The sequence below is a fragment of the Rhinoderma darwinii genome, chromosome 7, assembly GCF_050947455.1.
Source record: "Rhinoderma darwinii isolate aRhiDar2 chromosome 7, aRhiDar2.hap1, whole genome shotgun sequence".
Taxonomy (NCBI): Eukaryota; Metazoa; Chordata; class Amphibia; order Anura; family Rhinodermatidae; genus Rhinoderma; species Rhinoderma darwinii.
In genome coordinates, this window is record NC_134693.1 from 95729083 (window position 1) to 95754292 (window position 25210).

Genomic DNA, 25210 nt, shown 5'->3' on the forward strand with positions numbered 1-25210 from the left:
TATGAGGAAAGATTAAAAGAATTAAACCTATTTAGCCTTGAAAAAAGACAACTAAGGGGGGACATGATTAATTTATATAAATATATTAATGGCACATACAAAAAATATGGTGAAATCCTGTTCCATGTAACACCCCCTCAAAAAACACGGGGGCACTCTCTCCGTCTGGAGAAAAACAAGGTTCAACCTCCAGAGGTAGACAAGCTTTCTTTACTGTGAGAACGGTGAATTTATGGAATAGTCTACCGCAGGAACTGGTCACAGCAGGGACAGTAGATGGCTTTAAAAAAGGGTTAGATAATTTCCTAGAACAAAAAAAGTATTAGCTCCTATGTGTAGAAATTTTTCCCTTCCCTTTTCCCGTCCCTTGGTTGAACTTGATGGACATGTGTCTTTTTTCAGCCGTAGTAACTATGTAAGAAGTGAATCCTCCATCAAGAGAATCCTCCATCTAACTGGATCACTGTCTGGGTGGTTGTCTCAATTTTAGTTTCCAGTTGGCCATTATATAAAACTGCAACTACACCCCATCTAAGACTTCTTTGGACTCAGTTGATGCAGCGTGACTTTTATTGATTTCCTTTTAGCAATATCATAATTCAATCTGGATATCTACACATGCAGCACATCAACATAGACTGAAATCAAAGGGAAACATACTTTGGAAAAGAAGGTAAAGGTATCGGATCAGCCAAGCTACAGTCAAGTTTGTCATTATCCATTCCCCATAAGCTGGATGCAGTAACATACACGTGCCTATCTTCATCTATATTTTCATAGGCACCATCCCACTTATATGGATCGCTATTCTCTTGCTTGCTACTATCAGTTTCATCTTCATTGTGATATTGCTTAAACTGAAAGTTACTGGAACGTAGGGTATATACAGCGAAGATAGCTGCTGCTAAAATCACAATTCCAGCTGCTGCTGATCCAATAATCACAAATGGAGAGGTGTGTGAAGGTGCAGGTGAATGGATATGATAGGCAATTTCTGGAAGTTCACTGGTTTGACCACTTGCACACTGCTTGGGTTTTGGGTTTTTACATGTCATAATGTCCTTATTTTGAGGGATAATGCAAACCAAGTAGCTTGTACCAGGAAATAGGTAGAAAAGTTGGACATGTGTTTGTTCCCCTGAGATTTGTAGTTTATCCTTGTGGTCACCAGTAGAGTAATCTATCTGGAAGTATCTGTAATCTCTAGAGCTAGACCATGAAACATCAAGGGAATCCTCCCCCATTGGTTTCATTAAAATGTCAGATATATCATCAGCAAGACATGGATCATCCTCTATTACATTAATCCACAAAGTAGATATTGGCGTGGTTTCTTTGTATGTGGTAACTTCTTTCGTGGTAGTCACCACTGGAGATGTATTTCCTTCAGTTTGGTAGGATGGGGAAAGGGTTGTAGTGTCGACAACAAAGGATTTGCATTTGAGGTTTAATATCTGTGAGAGAAGAGAAACATACATATAAATCCATTCTTATTTGGCAATATCAATTGCTAATATTTTCTTTTTTGTTAATTGGTTGAACATGTTTTGCCATGCAAAGATAAAAAGGTCGGAAGACGGACATTTCCCACTTGCCCCCCAATTTGTATCATACAGCTCCCATTATCTTCAATAGAAGCTGCATAAATCTCTTTGCAGTGAACTCCCCTAACTGCAGCTTTATGCCAGAATTTTATCATGTACAGTAACTGGGGCTTTTTTGATGGTAAGAAGGGGACTGGTAATTCTGCATCAGAACAGAGCTCTGATCGATATAAAAATACATTATGAAAATAATCAGGACACAAATTTGGATCTATTTAACCTCTTCTCGACTGATTCACGTAAATATACGGCAGCTAGCAGTGTGCCAGTCCAGAGAGCCGCCGAATGTTTACCGTCCCACTTCTCCAGAGGCTGTTAATTACGGTCACACCTGGACACCAATATGCTTTGAACGTTGTGATCACCAGGTTCCAGCAGCAGAACAATGGTCTCAAACTAAGGCTGGATTCACACGAGCGTGACGTTTTTGCGGAAGCAAAAACGCGGCGTTTTGCGTGCGCAAAAACCACTTGACAGCTCCGTGTGTCATCCGTGTATGATGCGCGGCTGCGTGATTTTCGCGCAGCCGCCATCATAGAGATGAGGCTAGTCGACGTCCGTAAATAGTCACTGTCCAGGGTGCTGAAAGAGTTAACTGATCGGCAGTTAACTCTTTCAGCACCCTCGACAGTGAATTCCGATCACACAATCGAGCAACCTGTTAAAAAAAAAAAAAACGTTCGTACTTACCGAGAACTTCCCTCCCGGCCGTTGCCTTGGTGACGCGCCTCTCTTGACATCCGGCTCCACCTCCCTGGATGACGCGGCAGTACATGTGACCGCTGCAGCCTCTGCTTGGCCTGTGATTTGCTGGAGCTGTCACTTGGACTGAATTGTCATCCCGGGAGGTCAGACTGGAGGAAGAAGCAGGCAGTTATCGGTAAGTCAGAACTTCTTTTTTTTTTTACACGTTCATGTATATTGTGATCGGAAGTCACTGTCCAGGGTGCTGAAACAGTTTAACTCTTTCAGCACCCTGGACAGTGACTATCTCCTGACGTCGCGTAGCGTAAATTTTTTTGCCGGGTTCGGTCAAAACGAGTTCGGCCGAACCCGGTGAAGTTCGGTTCGGTTGTCCGGGTTCGCTCATCTCAAAGACACTCCGTTTGGATGTTTGTAAACAGAAAAGCACGTGGTGCTTTTCTGTTTACATTCATCCTTTTGACAGCTCTTACGTGAATCACGCAGTTCGCACGGAAGTGCTTCCGTGCGGCATGCGTGGTTTTCACGCACCCATTGACTTCAATGGGTGCGTGATGCGTGCAAAACGCCGAAAGAATGGACATGTCGTTACTTTTTTTCAGCAGACTCACGCTGAGGAAAAATCACGGACATGTCAGCACGGCCCCATAGACACATATAGGTCCGTGCAACGCGCGTGCAAATCACACGCGTTGCACGGACGGTTTTCCTGTTCGTCTGAATAAAGCCTAACTTACATTCTCTGGTCTGGGTGTCGTCATCGGGACCAGAACTTATTAGGTCCTCATGACAGCACCCAGACCAGAGGCTGTTAACCCCTTAAGGACGCAGCCTTGTTTTGGCCTTAAGGCCTTATTCACACGAACGTATAATACGTCCGTGCTACGCGCATGATGTTCCCACGCGTCGCATGGACCTATGTTAACGAATGGGGCCGTTCAGACTGTCAGTGAATTTCACGCAGCGTATGTACGCTGCGTAAAACTCATGACATTTCCTATATTTGTCCGTGTTTCGCGCAGCACGCATTTATGGGTGTTGTGACCATTTAGACCCCACAGTATTTTCACAGAACTTATTTGAATTGGGTTGTGAATTAAAACAAATGTAATTTTTTCCAATAATATGTAGTTTTGGCTCAAAATTTCTTATTTTCACGAGAAATAAAATACCCCATTTTGTTGCCCAATTTGTCCTGAGTGAAGTCAATGGGTGCGAGCAAATCGCGCACGGCACACGGAAGCACTTCCGGGTGGCGCGCGTGATTCGCACTACAGTAGTAAAAAGAATGAATGAAAAAAGAAAAGCACCACGTGCTTTTCTGTTTGTAAACATTAATACAGAGTGTCATAATGATGCCAGCTGCGCGAAAATCACGCAGCCACACACCATATGCTGATGACACACGGACCTTTTGCGCGCGCAAGATGGACATGTCCGTGTGAAGAAGACCTTAGGCTCAGAGCCCATTTTTGAAATCTGACATTTCACTTTATGTGGTAATAACTTCGGAATGCTTAAACCTATCCAAGCGATTCTGAGATTTTCTCGTGACACATTGGGCTTTGTCAGTGGTAAAATTTGGTCGATATATTCATATATAATTTTTCTGAATTTAAATGCATCTGCTTGTAAAACGGATGGTCATACCACCCAAAATAGTTACTAGCTCACATTTCCCATATGTCTACTTTAGATTGGCATCGTTTTTTGAACATTATTTTATTTTTCTTGGACGTTACAAGGCTTAGAACATAAACGGCAATTTCTCATATTTTTAAGAAAATTTCAAGCCTTTTTTTTAAGGTACCTGTTCAGTTCTGAAGTGGCTTTGAGGGGCCTATATATTAGAAACCCCCATAAAACACCCCATTTTAAAAACTAGACCCCTCAAAGTATTCAAAACAGCATTTAGAAAGTTTATTAACCCTTTAGGCATTCCACAGGAATTAAAGCAAAGTGGGGGTGAAATGAGCAAATTTCATTTTTCTTGCTGAATTTAAATTTCATTCAATTTTTTTCTATAACACAGAAGGTTTTACGAGAGAAAAACGACTAAATATGTATTGTCCAGATTCTGCAGTTTTTAGAAATGTCCCACATGTGGCTCTTGTGCGCTCGTGGACTAAAGCACGAGCCCCAGAAGCAAAGAAGCACCTAGTGCAGTTTGGGGCCTCTTTTTTATTAGAATATATTTTAGGCAGCATGCCAGGTTTGGAGAGGTGTTGAGGTGCCAAAACAGTAGGAATCCCCCAAAAGTGACCCCATTTTGGAAACTACACCCCTCAAGGAATTAATTTATGGTGGTTGTTACCATTTTGACCACCGGTTTTTCCGGGCACGTATTTGAATTGGGTTGTGAAATTTAAAAAAAATGAAATTTTTTCCCATTAACCCCTTCAGGACCCAGCCTGTTTTAGCCTTCAGGACCCAGCCAATTTTTTCAAATCTGACATGTGTTACTTTATGTGGTAATAACATTGGAATGCTTTTACCTATCCAAGCGATTCTGAGATTGTTTTCTCTTGACATGTTGTACTTTATGTTAGTGAAAAACTTTTGTCGATAATTTTGGTATTTATTTCTGAAAAACACCACAATGTAGAAAAAATTTGCAAAAATTAGCATTTTTCTAAATTTAAACGTATCTGCTTGTAAAACAGATAGTAATACCACACAAAATAGTTACTAGTTAACATTTCCCATATGTCTACTTTATGTTTGCATCGTTTTTTGAACGTCCTTTTATTTTTCTAGGATGTTACAAGGCTTAGAACTTTAGCAGCAATTTCTCATATTTTAAAGAAAATTTCAAAAGGCTATTTTTTCAGGGACCAGTTCAGTTCTGAGGTGGCTTTGAGGGCCTTCTATATTAGAAAATCTCCAGAAGTCACCCCATTTTCAAAACTGCACCCCTCAAGGTATTCGAATCAGCATTCACAAAGTGTTTTAACCCTTTAGGCGTTTCACAGGAATTAAAGAAAAGTAGAGGTCAAATTTACAAATTTTATTTTTTTTTGCCGAAATTCATTTCTAATAAAAAAAAATTTGTAACACAAAATGTTTTACCAGAGAAATGCAACTCAATATTTTATTGCCCAGATTCTGCAGTTTTTAGAAATATCCCACATGTGGCCTTAGTGTGATAATGGACTGAAGCACTGGCCTCAGAAGCAAAGGAGCACCCAGTGGATTTTGGGCCTCCTTTTTTTTTTTTAGAATATATTTTAGGCACCTTGTCGGGTTTGAAGAGGTCTTGTGGTGCCAAAACAGTGGAAACACCCCAAAAGTTACCCTATTTTGGAAACTACACCTCTCAAGGAATTTAGCATTTTGACCACACAGGTTTTTCGCTAAATTTATCAGAATTAGTCTGTAAAAATGAAAATCTGAAAAAACATAGAAATTTTTAATATTTACAAGAGATAATAAAGAAAATGCACCCCAACATATGTAAAGCAATGTCTCCCGATTACGGCAATATCCCAAATGTGGTAATAAACTGCTGATTGGACCCACAGCAAGGCTCAGAAGGGAAGGAGCGCCATTTGGATTTTGGAGCACGGATTTTGCTGGATTGGTTTTCGGTTCCATGTCGCGTTTGCAACACCCTGGAGGGACCAAATCAGGGGAAACCCTCCAAAAGTGACCCCATTTTGGAAACTACACCTCTCAAGGAATTTATCTAGGGGTATAGTTAGCATTTTGACCACACAGGTTTTTTGCTAAATATATTGGAATTAGTCTGTAAAAATGAAAATCGACTTTTTTTCTGAAAAAACATAGAAATTTGTAATATTTACAAGGAATAATTAAGAAAATCATCCCAACATTTGTAAAGCAAAGTCTCCTGATTACAGCAATATCCCATATGTGGTAATAAACTGCTGATTGGACCCACAGCAGGGCTCAGAAGGGAAGGAGTGCCATTTGGATTTTGGAGCACGGATTTTGCTGGATTGGTTTTCGGTGCCATGTCGCGTTTGCAACGCCCTGGAGAGAGCAAAACAGGGGAAACCCCCCAAAAGTGACCCCATTTTGGAAACTACACCTCTCAAGGAATTTATCTAGGGGTATAGTTAGCATTTTGACCACACAGGTTTTTTGCAGAATTTAGTGGAATTAGGCAGTGAAAATGAAAATCAACTTTTTTTCTGAAAAAGAATAGAAATGTTAAATTTTTACAAGGAATAAAGGAAAAAAGAACCACAACATTTGTAAAGCATTTTCTCCTGATTACGGCAATACCCCATATGTGGTAATAAACTGCTGATTGGACCCATGGCAGCGCTCAGAAGGGAAGTAGCGCCATTTGGATTTTGGAGCACGGATTTTGCTGGATTGTTTTTCGGTGCCATGCCGCCTATGCAACGCCCTGGAGGGACCAAAACAGTGGAAGCCCCCCAAGTTACCCCATTTTGGAAACACCCCTCAAGGAATTTTTCTAGCGGTATAGTGAGCATTTAGACTCCACGGGTCTTTTGCAGAATTTATTAGAATTAGAAAATTAATTATCACAATTTTTTTCCACTAAAATGTTGCATTTTCTCATTTTCACAAGGGATAAAGGAGAAATAAACCAATTTTTGTAAAGCTATTTCTCCCGGGTACGGAAATACCCCACATGTGGTCGTACATTTTTTTTCATTAGAAATGAATTAACCCTTTCAGAACTGATCCATTTTTTGTTTTCTTATTTTCGTTTTTCACTACCCGCCTTCCAAGGGCCATAACTTTTTTCTTTTTCCGTCAGTAGAGCGGTGTGAGGGCTTATTTCTTGCGGGAGGAATTGTAGTTTCTATTGATACCATTTAAAGTGGCATAAAAAGTACTGGGAAACTGAAAAAAAAATAGGAAAATATAGGAAAAAAATCTGATTCCATTTTTTGGGGTTTTCGTTTTTACAGCTTTCGCCGTGCGGTAAAAACGAAAACGACAGCGATTTTGGCGGTTTAAATTATTTAAGTTTTTTACGGTGTTCACCGTGCGAGTTAAATAATGGTATATTGTAATAGTTCGGCCTTTTACGGACGTAGCGATATCAATTCTGTTTATTTTTTTACATTACTTTTGAAGAAAAATGGGAAATGGTTGTTTTTTTTAACTTTAAACTTTTTTTCTTTCTCACTACTAATAACTTTAATTCTTCTACGCATTTTATTAGTCCCCTTAGGGGACTTGTACCAGCGATCATTGGATCCGCGGGTACAATATGCTGCAATACTAATGTATTGCAGTTTATTGTTATTTTTACAGACTCCTGTAACAGCGCGATCGCTGTTCCTGTCCGTTAGTCCCGGGTGTCAGCTATAATACACAGCCGACACCCGCAGCGTATGGAGCGGGCTCAGTACGTGAGCCCGCTCCATACATCAACCCCTGCACCATGACGTGCTATTAAGTAATAGTGCTCAAAGGGGTTAATGCACAACGGATGGTGTGAATATTGCAATTTTCCACTGATATGCCATTTTAGTGCATAATATGTCGTGCCCAGTTTGTGCCCCTGAAGACAAATACCTCATAAAGCGTTAAGCGGGTTCTCCCGGGTATGGCGATGCCATATATGTGGGCACAAACTGCTGTTTGGGCACGCTGCAGGGCTCAGAAAGGAGGGACGCCATTTTGCTTTTGGAGCGCAGATTTTGCATGGTAGTTTTTCTGTTTGGGGTTTTGCTGGTATTACAGTTTATAATGTGGGGGCATATGTAATCTGTGCAGAGAACATCAGGGCATAATAAGAGGGTATAAAAATGCGGTAAATAAATAATAATTCATAGATGTGTGGCTGGTGTCGCACTGATAAATTGTGTCGGATCTTATCCGCTTTTAGAAAACACTGCACATTTGCATCGCCATATTCCTGGGAGCCAGAACTTCTTTATTTTTTCACCACCGGAGCTGCATGAGGGCTTATTTGTTGTGGGACAATCTGTACTTTTCATTGGTACCATTTTGAGATACATGCGATTTTTTTGATCACTTTTTATAAAAACTTTTTATAAAAAATAGCTGTGTAAGAGCTTGTTTTTTGCGGGACGGATTGTAGTTTTCATCGGTATTATTTTCGGGTACATGCGACTTTTTGATCACTTTTTATTCTCTATTTTGGGAGGGGTGGTGACCAAAAAATAGTGATTCTGGTATCGTTTTTTATTGATTTTTTTTTGGGGTGTTCATCGTGTGGGAAAAATAACATTATAGTTTTATAGTTGGGGTCGTTACGAACGCGGTGATACCAAATATGTGTACTTTTTTTAACGTGTTCATTTTTTTCCTATAATGAAAGACTTATTATAGGAAAAAAATGCAGTGTTTGTTTATATAGCTTATAACTTTTATTTTTACACTTTTTTTAAAACAGTTTTATTATCTTTTTTTTACTTTTTTCACTTGTCCCACTAGGGGACATTTAGACTTGCAGCTTTGATCGCTGCTGGAATTGTGACGTGACAGGAAGCCTCGGAGGACGGGCAGGAGGCTGCTCCTCCGAGGCTTCCGTACATGGCAAACCGGAGGTCATTGTCTGACCTCCGATTGCCACGACAAGCATCGGTAGCCCCCACAATCACTTCGTGGGGGCTGCCGATGTGCTTCAAACCCCTTAAATACGGCGACGGCAATCCGTCGCCGAATTTATGGGGTTAATTGCCGAAATCAGCGGCGATGGTCCGCTGACCGGCAAGGCTGGAGTGTCAGCTGACGGGGACAGCTGACCTCCCGGTTCCCGGACACTGTCCGTTAGGACAGTGTGCGCCGGGAACTACTCCGCAATAGTACGTCTGGATGCGGGAACTAACCCCTCTGCAGGACGTACTATTGCGGAGCAGCGCGTGAAAAGGTTAAGATGTCATTTTTGATCAAAATGTCTTATTTTCACAAGAAACAAAATACCCCATTGTGTTGTCCAATTTCCCCTTAGTGCAGTAATACCCCATTTGTGGTGATAAACTGCCGTTTGGGCCCATGGGAGGCCTAGGAAGGAAAAGAGCGCTGTGTTCTTTGGAGTGCAGATTTTGCTGGATTGGTTTTTGGGTGCCATGTCGCATTTGCAAAGCCCCAGAGGAATCAAAGCAATGGAAACCCACCAGAAGTGACCCCATTTTGGAAACTACACCCCTCAAGGAATTCATTTATGGCTGTTGTGACCATTTAGACCCCACAGTTTTTTCACAGAACTAATTTGAATTGGGCTGTGAATTAAAACAAATGTAATTTTTTCCAATAATATGTAGTTTTGGCTCAAAATGTCTTATTTTCACAAGAAATAAAATACCCCATTTTGTTGCCCAATTTGTCCTGAGTGTGGCAATACCCCATTTGTGGTGATAAACTGAGGGCAGGAGGCCCTGGTCGCAATTCTATTACACTGCACTACATGCGTTGTGCAGTGTATTAGAGCTGTCAGCTACTCACTGAGAGCAAGCATAGTGGGTCCTGACTTTGTCAGGACCCACTAGGCTTCCGTAGATGGCATAGCCGGACGCCATTATTAGGCGTCCGGTTGCCATAGCAACCATCGCTGCCCACTATCATGTAGCGGGCCGTCGATGGTGGTTTAACCCCTAAAAAGCCACGATCGCTATTGAACACTGCTTCTAAGGGGTTAATCAGCTGCGTAAACCACACGACATGTCCTATACTTGTGCGTTGTTCGTGCATCACGCACCAATTGCAGTCAATGGGTGCGTGAAAATCACGCGCAGCACACGGAAGCACTTCCGTGTGACGAGCGTGATTCGCGCAACAGCAGTAAAAACTATGAATGAAAACAGAAAAGCACCACGTGCTTTTCTGTTTACAAACATATAAACAGAGTGTCATAATGATGGCGGCTGCGCGAAAATTACGCAGCCACGCATCATACGCGGCTGACCCACGGAGCTGTTAAGTACCTTTTGCGAGCGCAAAACGCTGCGGTTTTTGCACGCGCAAAACGCACACGCTCGTGTAAATCCGGCCTTAACCAAAAACGTCTGAAAATATGAAGCGGTTTTGAAGGGAAAACAGCTCCTGATTTTCATACGTTTTTTTAAACCACTCGCGATTTTCGCAGGGTTTTTACGGCTCCAAAAACGCCTCAAGAAGTGACATGCACTTCTTTTTCGCGGCCGGTTTTCAAAACGGCCGCGTAAATGAACGACCCGTCGGAACAGAACGCAGTTTTCCCATTGCAATTAATGTGCAGATGTTTGGAGGCATTGTGATTCCGATTTTTCGGCCGTTTACGGCCCGAAAAACAGCCGAAAATAAGCTGTGTGAACATACTTTGAGAACTGTGAATCTGGGGAATAGCCTACCGCAAGAGCTGGTCGGAGTAGCTACAGTAGATGGCTTTAAAAAAGGCTTAGATAATTTCCTAGAACAAAAAAATATCAGCTCCTTTGTCAATGTGTAGAATTTTTGTTTTTTTCCCTTTTTCCCATCCCTTGGTTGAACTTGATGGACAGGTGTCTTTTTTTTTTTTTTTTCAACTGTACTAACTATCTAACTATGTAACCCTCATGCACAAAATTAGATAAGCGTGACAAACACAATTTGCACTGGCATCCGGTGCATTCAAACATCATGTTCCTGTTACACAGAATGTACCTTACCCCAAATATATAATTAATACTCCCATCCACTGATTTTTTTTTTCCTGTTCTACCCCAGCCGTATCTGCTTTTGCGCCTATATTAAAAAATCTCTGTACTTGGATTTAGAAGTTATGTCTAAAGAGGGGGGAAACATGTAAAACCGTGTTTCCCAAACTGTGGGTCACGACCCCCTGGGGGTCGTGTGAAGACCTCCGGGGCGGTCGGGAATAACTCACTGATGTCACGGTTTCAACGGTATCTGCGTCCTCAGGATGCTGATACAGTTGAATTCAATGCTAGAGCAAGGAGCTGACGGCTCCTTGCTGCAGCATTCACTATGCCATGAGCGGTGAGCCGCTCAGCTCAGACAGGCGCGATGTTGTGACGTCATCACGCCTGTCTGTGCTGAGCCACACACTGCACACACCGGAGGGGCAGAAGGATTTCCTAAACCCGTAGGTGAGTATGTATTTTATTATTTTTATTAGGCACTATTGGGGCGGTGTGGAGGCAGCTATGGGGGCAATACACTGCGCATGGGCAGCTGTGGGTCATTATACTGTGAGGTAGAAGCTATGGGGGGGCTTTATGCTGTGGAGTGCAGCTATGGTGGCATTTTACTGTGTGGGGATATTATACTGTGTGGGGACAGCTATGGGGGAATTATACTGTGCGGAGGGCAGCTATAGGGGCCTTATCCTGTGTGGGGCAGTTATAGGGGCATTATACTGTGTGGGGGCAGCTATGTGGGCATTATACTGTGTGGGGGCAGCTATAGGGGCTTTATACTGTGTGGAGGGCAGCTATGGTGATGGTTATGGGGATATTTTACTGTGTGGGGGCATTTTACTGTGTTGGGCAGCTATGGGGAGTACTGTGGGAGGGCAGCTATAGCAGCATTATACTGTGTTAGGGCAACTATAGGGGCCTTATCCTGCATGGGGTATGCAGGTATAGGGGCATTATACTGTGTGGGGCAGCTATAGGGGCATTATACTGTGTGAGGGCAGCTATAGGGTCATTATGATGTGTGGGGGCAGCTATGGGGGATTATACTGTGTTGGGGCAGCCTTACGCTGCGCTGTGCTGTAAATCACAGAGTCGCTACAGAAGTGGTCAGGATTCTGAATACACATCACGTCCCGGCTGGAGGTAATGTATATTCATTATCAGGACACTGCAGTAATGTTATAGTGTGTGTATGAGGCTGCAGATAGTGATATAGCTATATCACTATTTGCAGTGTAAATGCATGGAGAGAGGTGTATGACGCTGATTGGTCCGCGTCATACACTCCTATGTACAACGCCCACTTGTTTATATAGTAAAACACGCTCAGTTGTCCATTGAGAAACTCATTAGCATAAAGCTAATATAGGTCATAACTCCGTCAAAAATGATCGTTTTTCTAAATAAAAAAACTGCTGTAATCTACATTACAGCGCCGATCACATCATGTACAATATAGGGCACTTATAATGTGGTGACAGAGCCTCTTTAAGCTGCAGTGGATTACTGGAGCCATAAGCATAAATCTGCTTTTTGGTGCTGCACAGCTTAATGTGCTTTTCTCTGCTTTTCAGAATGTCCCAAGAAGTCCATAACATTGCAAGTAGCTCCAGAATCAATCAGTACTTTAAAATCTGTGTCCCCAATCTTAATGGTTAATGTCCCAGCCTCCAGTGAGCACAGTGAAGATAAATTCACAATGTGATGTCGTCTCTGCACCTTGTGCTTTAACCCCTTCCTGACATTTGCCGTATAGGTACGTTATGGAAAGCATTGACTTCCCGCATCTTGACGTACCCATACGCCGAATGTTTGGGACCGGCTCAGAAGCTGAGCCGGTGCCTTCCATCACCGGATCTCAGCTGTATCTTACAGCTGATATCCGGCTGTAACGGCGGGGACCGAAATTAGCTTCGATCCCCGCCATTAACCCCTTAAGTGCAGCGCTCAAACACGATCGCTGCACTTAAGGTGTTTGCAGCTCATCGGAACCCCAGCAATGAAATTGCCGGTGTTCCGGTGGCTGCAATGGCAACCGGAGGCCTAATACTGGCCTCCCGGTCTGCCTAGCACCGAAGCCGGTCAAGATCCGCCCGGCGGCGAAGCCTGATCTGCTTCCGTAGCTGCCGGCAAGATGGCGCCGGGTCAGGAGCTGATCCGGCGTCATCAGCGGTGGAAGTCAGCTGTACTGTACAGCTGACATCCACCTGTAACGGCAGGAACCGGAGCTAGCTCCGATCCCTGCCATTAACCCCTTCGATGCAGCAATCGAAAGCGATTGCTGCATCGTAGCGGTTACTAGCAGATCGCCAGCCCTGACAGGCAATCAGGACTGGCGACTGCTGTTATGGCAACAGGAGACACAATGGTCTCCTGCTCTGCCATTACGGAAGCCGATTTAGGCCCCGCCGGGAGGCGAAGCCTTATCGGCTTGCTGTCAGTGAATGACTGACAGATCTAATACATTGCACTACATAGGTAGTGCAATGTATTAGAAAAATATATATATGACCGTTGGACCTTCAAGTCCCCTAGTGGGACTTGAGAAAAAGTGTCAAAAAAAGTGTCAAAAAAAGTGCAATAAATAAAAGTTTGAAAACAATAAAAGTTTCAAGTAATCAAATAAAACACAATCCCCCTTTTACTCTTATCAAGTCCTTTATTATTGAAAAATAATAATAAACCATATGTATTTGGTATCGCCACGACCGTAACGACCGGAGGTATCAAAATATTATATTATTTATTGCACGCGGTGAACAGCGTAAAAAACGTTACCAGAGTTTCTTTTTTTTGGTCACTTTGCCCTACAAATATTAGAATAAAAAGTGATCAAAAAGTCGCACGTATCCAAAAATGGTACCTATAAAAACTATAGCTCGTCCCGCAAAAAACAAGCCCTCATACAACTCCGTCGACAAAAAAAATTAAAAAGTTATGGTTCTCACAACTTGGCGACAGAAAAAAGACATTCTTTTTACAAAAGTAATTTTATTGTGGAAAAAGTTTACAAACATGAAAAAGTCCTATAAATTAGGTATCGCCGGAATCGTACTAACCCGCAGAATAAAGTTAACATGTAATTTATAACGCATGGTGAAAGCTGTATAAAAAAAATGAAAAAAGCTGTGCCAGAATTGCGCTTTTTTGTTTACTTGGCATCCCAAAAAATAGGATAAAAGGTGATCAAAAAGTTGCATGTACCCCAAAATGGTACCAATAATAACTACAGCTCGTCCCGCAACAAACCAGCCCTCATACCGCTACGTCTATGAAAAATAAAATTAGTTATGGCTCCAATAAGTCAGGAAATCAAAAAATATGCAGTTGTGCCCGAGGGGAACATTTCTTCTGTTTGAAGAGGCGATTTATCAAGGACCTAAAATTAGGGAACCAGGAAAGGGAGGGCCCAAACATATCCGCTGGAAGCGACGGTGCCCGTATTATACCAGGACAACACTTCCCAGCAAAATTCCCCAAACTACAAAGGCGCGGAGTGTGGATCAAAAGGGGGATAATAAAGGACGCCATATATCAGTGCGACACCGGCCTGTGCAGAAAGGATTGCTTCACAGCGTAACACACATCTATGGATCATTTTATTGTTTTTTTTTACCCCATTATTATACCACCTGACTATGCCACTTATATACTCCGCCCGGCTTACATATGCCCTACATTATAAACGGAAACACCAGTAAGACTCCAAACAAAACTACTACCAAGCAAAATCCACGCTCCAAAAGCCAAATGGCATTTCCTCCCATCTGAACCCTACAGCGTCCCCAAACAGCAGGTTCCTTCCACATATATGGCACCGTCATACCCGGGAGAACCCTTTTAGCAATTTTTGGGGTGTGTGTCTCCAGTGGCATAAGCTGGGCACGACATATTTGCCACTGAATGGCATATCTAGGGAAAAATAGAAATATTTAATTTGCACCATCCACAGCGCATTCATTTATGGAAAAGACCTGTGGGGTGAAAATGCTCACTACACCCCTTAATAAATGCCTTGAGGGGTGCAGTTTCCAAATGGGGTCACTTCTCAGGGGTTTATTTTTATTATTTCACATCAGAGCCTCTGCAGTTGTGAACCAATACTTTATAAATCGCCAAATTAGGCCTCAATTTTACATGGTACGTTTTCACTCCTGAGCCTGGTCGACTGTCCAGGCAAGAGATTAGGGCCACATGTAGGGTGTTTCTAAAACCAGGAAACCCAGCATAATAATTAGAGAGATGTCTTGTTATGGTAGCACAAGCTGGGCACCACATATTGGCATATCTACGGAAAAAAATCCCATTTTCACTCTGCAACATCGAGTGCACACCAATTTCTGCCAATCACCTGCAGGGTTAAAATGCTTACTACACCCCTAGGTAAATGCATTGAGGGGTGTAGTTTCCAAAATTGGGTCACTTCTGGGGGTTTTCCACTGTTTTGGGCCCACAGGCGCCCAGAAACCAATCCAGCAACATCTGCACTCCAAATGGCGGTCCTTCCCGTCTGAGCCCTGCCGTGTGCCCAAACAGCAGTTTATGACCACATATGGGGTATTGCCGTACTCGGGAGAAATTGCTTTACAAATGTTGGGTTCTTTTTTTTCCTTTATTTGTTGCGAAAATGAAAAAATTTGAGCTAAAGCTACGTCTTATTGACGAAAAAGGATTGTTTTTATTTTGACTGCCCAATTCTAATAAATTCTATGAAACATCTGTGGGGTCAAAATGCTCACTACACCCCTAGATGAATTCCTCAAGAGGTGTAGTTTCCTAAATGGTGTCACTTTTTGGGCGTTTTCATTGTTTTTTCCCCTCAGGGGCTTTGCACATGTGACATGGCCTCCGCAAACCATTCCTGCTTAATGTGATCTCCAAAAGCCAAATAGCGCTCTTTCCCTTCTAAGCCACGCCGTGTCTCCAAACAGCCGTTTATTACCACATGTTGGGCATTGTTTTACTCGGGAGAAATTGCTTTACAAATTTTGTGGTGCTTTTTCTCCTTCAGTCCTTGTGGAAATGAGAAAAAATAAGCTAAACCTACATTTTCTTTGAAAAAATGTAGATTTTTATTTTCAGGGCCTACTTCCAATAATTTATGCAAAAAACCTGTGGGGTCAAAACACTCACTATACCCCTAGATCATTTCCTCAATGGGTGTATTTTCCAAAATGGGGTCACTTGTGGGGGGTTTCAACTGTTTTGTCCCCTCAGGGGCTTTGTAAATGTGACATGGCCTCCGCAAACCATTCCTGTTAAACTTGAGCTCCAAAAGCCAAATAGCGCTCTTTCCCTTCTCAGCCTCGCCGTGTCTCCAAACAGCCGTTTATTACCACATGTGGGGTATTGTTTTACTCGGGAGAAATTGCTTTACAAATTTTACGGTGCTTTTTCTCCTTTAGTCCTTGTGGAAATGAGAAAAAAAAAATCGCTAAACCTACATTTTCTTTGAAAAAATTTTGATTTTAATTTTCACGGCCTACTTCCAATAATTTCTGTAAAAAACCTGTGCGGTCAAAATGCTCACTGTACCCCTAGATAATTTCCTTGTAGTTTCCCAGATGGGGTCACTTTTGGGGGATTTTGACTGTTTTGGCACCGCAAGAACCCTTCAAACCTGACATGATGCCTATAATTTATTCTAACAAAAAATAAGGCCCCAAAATCCACTAGGTGCTCCTTTGCTTCTGAGGCCGGTGCTTCATTCCAGTAGCACGCTACAGCCACATGTGGGATATTTCCTAAAACTGCAGAAACTGGGCAACAAATATTGAGTTGCATTTCTCTGGTAAAACCTTCTGTGTTATAAAAAAAATTGTATTCAAAATTTATTTCTGCAAAAAAATATGAAATTTGTAAATTTCACCTCTACTTTGCTTTAATTCCTGTGAAATGTGTAAAGGGTTAAGACATTTTCTAAATGCTGTTTTGAATACTTTGAGGGGTGAAGTTTTTAAAATGGGGTGACTTTTTGGGGGTTTCTAATATATAAGGCCCTCAAAGCCACTTCACAACTGAACTGTTCCCTGTAAAAATGGCCTTTTGAAATTTTCTTGAAAATGTGATAAATTGCTGCTAAAGTTCTAAGCCTTGTGATGTCATAGAAAAATAAAAAGACGTTCAAAAAACGATGCCAATCTAAAGTAGACATATGGGGGATGTTAATTAGCAACATTTTTGTGTGTTATAACTGCCTGTCTTACCAGCAGATACATTTAAATTCAGAAAAATGCAAATTTTTGCAATTTTTTGCTAAATTTTGGTGTTTTTCACAATTAAATACTGAACATATCGAGCAAATTTTGCCAGTAACTTAAAGTCCAATGTGTCACGAGAAAACAATCTCAGAATCGCTTGGATAGGTGAAAGCATTCCGGAGTTATTACCACATAAAGTGAAACGTCCGATTTGAAAAATGAGGCTCGGTAAGGAAGGTCAAAAGTGGCTAAAGAGGGAAGGGGTTAAAGAGGCTCTGTCACCACATTATAAGTGCCCTATTTCCTACATAAGGAGATTGGCGCTATAATGTAGGTGACAGCAGTGCTTTTTATTTTTTTAAAAACGGTCTATTTTTACCACTTTATTAGCGATTTTAGATTTATGCTAATGAGTTGCTTGATTCCCAAGTGGGCGTATTTTTACTTTAGACCAAGTGGGCGTTGTACAGGGGAGTGTATGATGCTGACCAATCAGCACTGGCGTAGCTATAGGGGTCGCAGCGGTCGCACTTGCGACCGGGCCCCTAAGCCTGGGGGGCCCGCAGGCCCCCCTCGCCACACTTAGATAAATCTTTACACAGCGCAGGAGCAGTAGCTTGTGTGTATCAGCGTGTGTAATCCCCCCTCCCTTCTTGTGCTCTGAGGCACTGGATTGGAGGAGACAGGGGAGGAGGAGTCTAGATACACACGCTGCCGCACACTGTGTAAGGAGAAGCTCATGTCTCATCGCAGCTCGTTTCCCCACATCCATGTGAGTTCTGGACAGGCATCACTTGTAATTACACTTTCTCTCTTTAGTGTTTTTTCCTATACTGTTTGGTCCTTGCTGTCTCTCTCTGTTCTTTCTATCCTGCAAATAGAGGACAGAACGGGAGGATTCAGCAGTGACAGCGCAGACAGGACACTGATAAGAGGTTACTGAGGGTCATAATTCATTACAGGACAGCTCAGCCTCCAGTTATCGGGAAGACACTGATAAGTGGTCTAGAGGTTACTGTGGGTCATGATTGCACATTACTGGAGGTCTGGAGCTGTGCTGTAATGTGAAGCACACAGCTCTGCTATGCCAGTGTCCATTAGGAAACAATAGATAATAAAGAGGCAGTCTACAGATTTGTTAGATAATATCTAGTAACAGGGGCATTTTCTTAAGTTTTTTTTTGCCAGAATCATAAATTATCACCTATCCTTAGGATAAGTGATCATTTTGTTATCGCTGGGACCCCCACCAATCATGAGAACTGGGGTCCCGAACCCCCCGTTCCTATTCACTGTAAGCAGGACATTGAATGGAGCAGTGGTCGTGCATGCACTCTACTGATCCATTCAAAGTCTATGGGAATGACAGAAACAGCCGAGTACAGCGCTCGGCTGTTTACGTCATTGTCATAGACAGTGAATGGAGCGGCGGGCGTATGCTCAACAGCCGCTCCATTCAAGCTCCTCTTTACTGCAGGGATGCAGTGAGAAGGATCTGACGGTTTTGGACCCCTGGTCTCTTGATCACCTCCAGCAATAAGAAAATTATCAAATTTACTGTGGATAGGTGATAATTTATGATTCTGGGAAAAACATTTTAAATATGTTGCAATTAATAAAATTATTAACTGCCCAGGTGGAATTTATCCTGTGTAGGAGGACATAGGGGGCAGCAATCCCTTTGTGGTGGCAAAAAACTTGGTATTATTACTATATAAGGCCCAAAAAGGGTCACTAGTACAGTTTGGGGCACAAATGGGGCCACTATTAAGGTGGAGGGGGTACTAATAGGGCTATTGGGGCTAACAGCATAATTTGTAGTTTGTGTAAAGTGACAAGTTATGGCTGGAAGAAGTAATGCCGGTCTGGCCTGGATAGAGACGAAAAGGGAAATCGGAAAAGACGTCTCCTGTGAGTCACGGGATACAACTGTAGTGTATTAATTTTTCACTGTGTAGAGCTGGTATATGACCATTATTTGTTGACTTCATTATTTAGGTATACTATCATGCATAGAACTGCGCCGCTGTAAGCCTGCCGTGTTATAAAAGTTGTTTTATTAGTCTCCGATGTATATATTTTTGTTTTGAGGGGGAAGCAAAACATACGAGTTGTGCCACTGATCTTTTAAGACTGTAAGAACCTCCCAGGCGGCTAGTGCTACATTGATGGGTTACTTTAGAGACCCAGCAATGCAGCTGAAAGTTAGGGTATGTTCACATGGCCTATTTTGGGATCGTTGTTCGGGCCGTAAATGCCCGAAAAATCGGAAGCAGAACGCCACCAAACATCTGCCAATTGATTTCAATGGCAAAAACGGCGTTCTGTTACGATGGGCCTTTTTTTTGCCCGGCCGTTTTTCAAAACGGCCGCGTGAAAAAATGGCAGCGAAAAAGAAGTGCAGGTCACATCTTGTGACGTTTTGGAGCTGTTCTTCATTGACTCTATTGAAAACAGCTTAAAAAACGGCCGTAAAAGACGCAGCGACAAGCGCGTGTGGCTTAAAAAACGTCTGAAAATCAAGAGCTGTTTTTCCTTGAAAACTGCTCCGTATTTTCAGACATTTTTGAGTTTGCGTGTGAACATACCCTAAAAGGGAAGATGCGTAGGGGGTCCCAAACTGAACTTTTGCACCTGGGCCCATGAGCCCTTAGCTACGCCCCTGCCAATCAGCATCATGCACTCCTCTCCATTCATTTATTCAGCACATAGGGATCCTGCTAGACCCTTATGTGCTGTCTTATACTAACACATTAACAATACTGAAGTGTTTATACTTTATGATCACTTTTTATTCCATGTTTTGTGAGGGGTGGTGATAAAAAAATAGTGATTCTGGCAGTTTTTTTGTTGTTTTTTTTGCGGTATTCATCGTGCGGGAAAAATAATATTATAGTTTTATAGATTCGGTCGTTACGGACGCGGGGATACCAAATATGTGTACTTTTTTTTTAACGTTTTAATTTTTTTCCAATAATAAAAGGCTTGTTATAGGAAAAAAGGCAGTGTTTGTTTTTATAAACTTGAAACTTTTCTTTTTACACCTTTATTCAACTTTTGTTCCTCTTGGGGACTTGAGGGCTGGCATCTCTGATCTTTACTCTAATGCATTGCACTTCCCACGTAGTACAATGCATTAGAGCTGTCAGTCATTCATTGACAGCACGCCTATTAGGTCCCGTCTGTGGGCGGGGCCTAATAGGCTACCATACGTGGCAGACCAGGAGGCCATTATGTAATGTCCGTGGCTGAGGGCTGTCAGCTCCAGCCTCCCGCTGACAGCCGCAGCCACGAGTCGGCAAGCGCTGGCCCCAGCCTCCTCCTCAGGAGACGCCAGCGCTTGCATCCACTCACCTCCACCGGAGCCCGCAGGGTGCGCGCGCACGCTCGTCCCCGCTCTTAAAGGGGCAGCGCACCGGACATCTTGAACGACCTTTGACCAGTGAGTACCCTGGGCTATAAGAGGGGTCCAGCCCCCTAGTTCGATGCCTGAGCGTTGTTAGTCTTTCCCAGTCTGTCTCGCAATGGTCCCTTAGTGTCTCCCGTTCCAGCTGTTACCCGTGCCCTGTTACCGTTCCTGTATTCCGTATTGTTCCTGTGCCCACCAGCATTGGAATAGTGTCTTCTGCCACGTCCAGTGTCGTCTGCCACGTCCAGTGTCGTCTGCCACGTCCAGTGTCGTCTGCCACGTCCAGTGTCTTCTGCTTCATCGGATACTGCCCGCCACGTCTGGCGCCACCTGCCGCACCAGCCTCCATCCGTGCTGGAGCCACAGCCACCGCCCGGACTGTTTCAGGTACCCAAGCATTACTGTCTGCCATTGACTTCCGTATAGACTGTGACCTGGTCAGCTGCCTCCCCGCTATGGCGGAGCGGCCTAGTGGGTCCACATACCCTGTGTCCGTGACACATTATTAGGCATCCGGTGGCCATAGCAACGATAACATCGTGTCGATGTTGATCGCTACAAACTTCCAAGATGCCGCGATCGCTTTTGATCGCAGCATCTAAGAATTTAATGGGAGGGATCGGAGCTAGCTCCGTTCCCTGCTGTTACAACACGGTTTCAGCTGTAACATACAGCTGACACCGGCAGCTGATGTCGCAGGCTCAGCTCCTGTTTAAGTCATCTCTCTGCCGGAGCAGTCATCGGAACCCCGTGATTTCATTGCAGGGTTCCGATTTGCTTGTAAACACCATAGATGCAGCGCTCGCTTTTAATCCCTTCCCCCTGCTTGCATTCTGGGCCCTAATGACCAAGCCATTTTTTAAGTTTTTCCATCGGCACATTCGAAGAGCTATAACTATTTTATTGTTCCGCTGATGCAGTTGTATGAGGGCTTGTTTTTTGCGGGACGACTTGAAGTTTTTATTGGTACCATTTGAGAGAAGATGCGACTTTTTGATCACTTTTTATCACATTTTTTTAAAGTCAGGATTAACAGAAAACAGCAATTTTTCCATTGTTTTTATTTTATTTTTTACAGCGTTCACCGTGCGGGTTAAATAATGTAATAGCTTTATAGTCGGGGTCGTTACGGACGCGGCGATACCAAATATACGTAACCTTTTTGCTTTATTGTGTTTTTTTTAAATAATAAAGCCGTTTGTAAGGGGAAAAGTGGGTTTTTCATTTTTTTTTTTTTCACTTTTTTTAAATTAACTTTATGCAACTTCTTTTTTACTTGTCCTACTAGGGGACTTTCATATGCGATCATCCGATCGCATTTATAATACACTGCAATACTTTTGTATTGCAGTGTATTACTGCCTGTCCGTTTAAAACGGACAGGCATCTGCTAGGTCATGCCTCCGGCATGACCTAGCAGGCATTCATTACAGGCAGACCTGGGGGCCTTTATTAGGCCCCTGGCTGCAATCGCAGACACAGACACTCGGCGATCTTATCGCCGGGTGTCAGTGGGATGAGAGGGAGCTCCCTCCCTCTCTCCAAAATCACTCAGATGCGGTGCACGCTATTGTGCACCGAATCTGAGGGGTTAAACGGGTGAGATCGATACGAATATCGATCTCACACGGCAGAGCAGGGACGCCCCCAGCCCTCAGCTGCCTCTAGCTGCTGAGAGCAGGGAGATTTCACGGCTCCCTGCTCTGTTTACTTTATTCTAATGCAGCGCCGTGGAATAGCGGCGCTGTAGAATAAAGCCCATTAATGACCGCCGTGAAAAGGCTAATCGGCGGTCATTAAGGGGTTAAGCACTGCAACTAAGGGGTTAATCGGCCTGATCGGAGACAAGCTCCGGTCCTGGCCTTGAAGCAATGATAGCATTAAGCTATCACAGCTTTAAAACTGTGTCTGCAGACGCGTCTGCCGACACAGTACCCTGTTAATGCTGTGACGTAATAGTCCGTCAGTTTGCGTGAACAGGACAACGCCTGTGACGGACTATTACGTCACATAGCGTTAAGGGGTTAAAGAGCTTTCTTGCATTTCTATGGACAGTGATTTCATAGCGATTTTTTTTATTTTTTTTATTTGAGTGATAAAAAGTCCAGGCCATAAACTACGAGAGAGCTACTTCTATGAATTATATAATTTATTACTAGTTCTGTACTAGCTTGTGGAGTTCCACGTAAGCAAATATCCTGATATTTTCCATTAGATTGATCTTAAAGATGCACTCCCATGATCTAAAAATGAGTGATCACAAATAGAATTTTCCAGTACCAGACATATGCTGAATAATCTGATGCTTGAAACCAATTTAAAGGTTCTTACGAACTGGTACCTGACTCCTTCCCGTATAGCTAAGGCGGTCCCAGGATACTCTCTATATTGTTTTAGATGTTGCCAGGACCCGGGGGTACATTGTATAGTGGCCGTGCTGCAGAACTGCAGGTCTGCTCCTATTCACTTGAATAGGAACAGAGCTGCAGTACTGCATCTCGGCCGCTATTCCATGACTGGAGCCATCTGTCTCCGGCATGGATGTCCGGTGCCCGGAGGTAGCCGGAGCAGCTGATCGGTGCGTGGTCCGGGTGTCAGACCTGCACCGATCATATACTGATGACCTATCCTGTGGATAGGTCATCAGTTGTCCGTTAGTGGGCAACCCCTTTAAGCCATCTCTGTACATTGTTATAATGTTTCCATTGTTAATAGCAGGCTTCTGTTTTGGCCTTCTTTGTATTCAGTCTATTTTCTAATGACTCCTTTTATCCCTGCGCCAAACCCCACCCCCCCATTTGTAAATGGTATTGCATACCTGATACTGTAGTTCAAAATACTCACCAAGTGCTTTATCTTGTACTTTGACTCTGTTCGGTCCACCCATTGGACCACGGGACCCCTGCTCTGACTAACTGAAATCCTACAGTGTCTGCTGTGTGGATCAGTCATTCTCTCTTGTCATTCCAATAAGGCCTTGTTCACACAGCGCTCAAAAAAAACGATGTGTAAAAGTGTCAAAAATGCTAGCATTTTTGTAAAGCGCTTTTTAAACGACAGGTGTTTTTGACGCATTTTCGTTGTATTTTTTTACGCATTTTGTGCGCGCCTTTGACACATTTTTGGCGCGTAATTAGGACTCTCATTGACTATGGGAATTAGTCGCGTTTTACATGCCAAAGAATTAACCTGATGTTTTTTTTTTCTGCTGTGTGTTTTTTAAACACGCGTGCTTAAAAAAGTGTATCATATGCACTAATAGCGCGCTTTCCCATAGGGAAGCTTAAAGAGGCTCTGTCACCAGATTTTGCAACCCCTATCTGCTATTGCAGCAGATAGGCGCTGCAATGTAGATTACAGTAACGTTTTTATTTTTAAAAAACGAGCATTTTTGGCCAAGTTATGACCATTTTTGTAGTTATGCAAATGAGGCTTGCAAAAGTCCAAGTGGGTGTGTATTATGTGCGTACATCGGGGCGTTTTTAATACTTTTACTAGCTGGGCGCTCTGACGAGAAGTATCATCCACTTATCTTCAGAACGCCCAGCTTCTGCCAGATCACGCTGTGACGTCACTCACAGGTCCTGCATCGTGTCAGACGAGCGAGGACACATCGGCACCAGAGGCTACAGATGATTCTGCAGCAGCATCGGCGTTAGCAGGTAAGTCGATGTAGCTACTTACCTGCAAACGCTGATGCTGCTGCAGAATCAACTGTAGCCTCTGGTGCCGATGTGTCCGACACGATGCAGGACCTGTGAGTGATGTCACAGATCTGCACTGCCAGAAGCTGGGCGTTCTGAAGAGAAGTGGATGATACTTCTCATCAGAACGCCCAGCTAGTAAAAGTAGTAAAAACGCCCCGATGTACGCACATAATACACGCCCACTTGGACTTGTACTTTTAAACACACCCACTTGGACTTTTGCAAGCCTCATTTGCATAACTACAAAAATGGTCATAACTTGGCCAAAAATGCTCGTTTTTTAAAAATAAAAACGTTACTGTAATCTACATTGCAGCGCCTATCTGCTGCAATAGCAGATAGGGGTTGCAAAATCTTGTGACAGAGCCTCTTTAAATCATGTATTTTTCCACGTGTTTTCCGGTGCGTTTTACATGGCGAAAAACGCGTCAAATACATGCCGTGTGAACAGGGTCTAAGGCCAGGCCCCATACCTTCCCCCCAATCAGACTAGTTGCCCCCCGGTCGAACAATAAAATGAATTAAAAAAGTTATGCACTCACTTCACTGCTCCGCCCCCCCCCCTGATCACCTTAGGCTCTTGCAGTGGGCCGCAACGCAGGGGCGTAACTAGGAAAGACTGGGCCCCATAGCAAACTTTTGACTGGGGCCCCCTCCCATGGGTGTCACACAACCCCCCTTGTAGATAGTGCCTTTTTTACAGCCCCCTCTGTAGATAACACCATACAGCCCCCCCTGTAGATAACACCATACAGCCCCCTCTGTAGATAACGGCATACAGCCCCCACTGTAGATAACGCCATACAGCCCCCACTGTAGATAACGCCATACAGCCCCCCTGTAGATAACGCCATACAGCCCCCCTGTAGATAACGCCATACAGCCCCCACTGTAGATAACGCCATACAGCCCCCACTGTAGATAACGCCATACAGCCCCCACTGTAGATAACGCCATACAGCCCCCACTGTAGATAACGCCATACAGCCCCCACTGTAGA

At 43.4% G+C, this 25210-nt stretch overlaps 1 protein-coding gene across 2 annotated transcripts in view; it reads right to left on the reverse strand.

Annotated features, from left to right (window-relative positions):
* Nucleotides 1-407: 407 nt before the first annotated feature.
* LOC142657268 (leucine-rich repeat transmembrane protein FLRT3-like) overlaps nucleotides 408-25210 on the reverse strand; it is a 92101-nt gene continuing 67298 nt past the window's right edge. For both annotated transcript variants that reach the window (XM_075832311.1, XM_075832312.1), the window contains one exon: nucleotides 408-1454. In XM_075832311.1, coding sequence (XP_075688426.1) covers nucleotides 645-1454 — 810 coding nt within the window. In that variant the 3' untranslated portion in view covers nucleotides 408-644. The remainder of the gene's footprint in view (nucleotides 1455-25210) is intronic.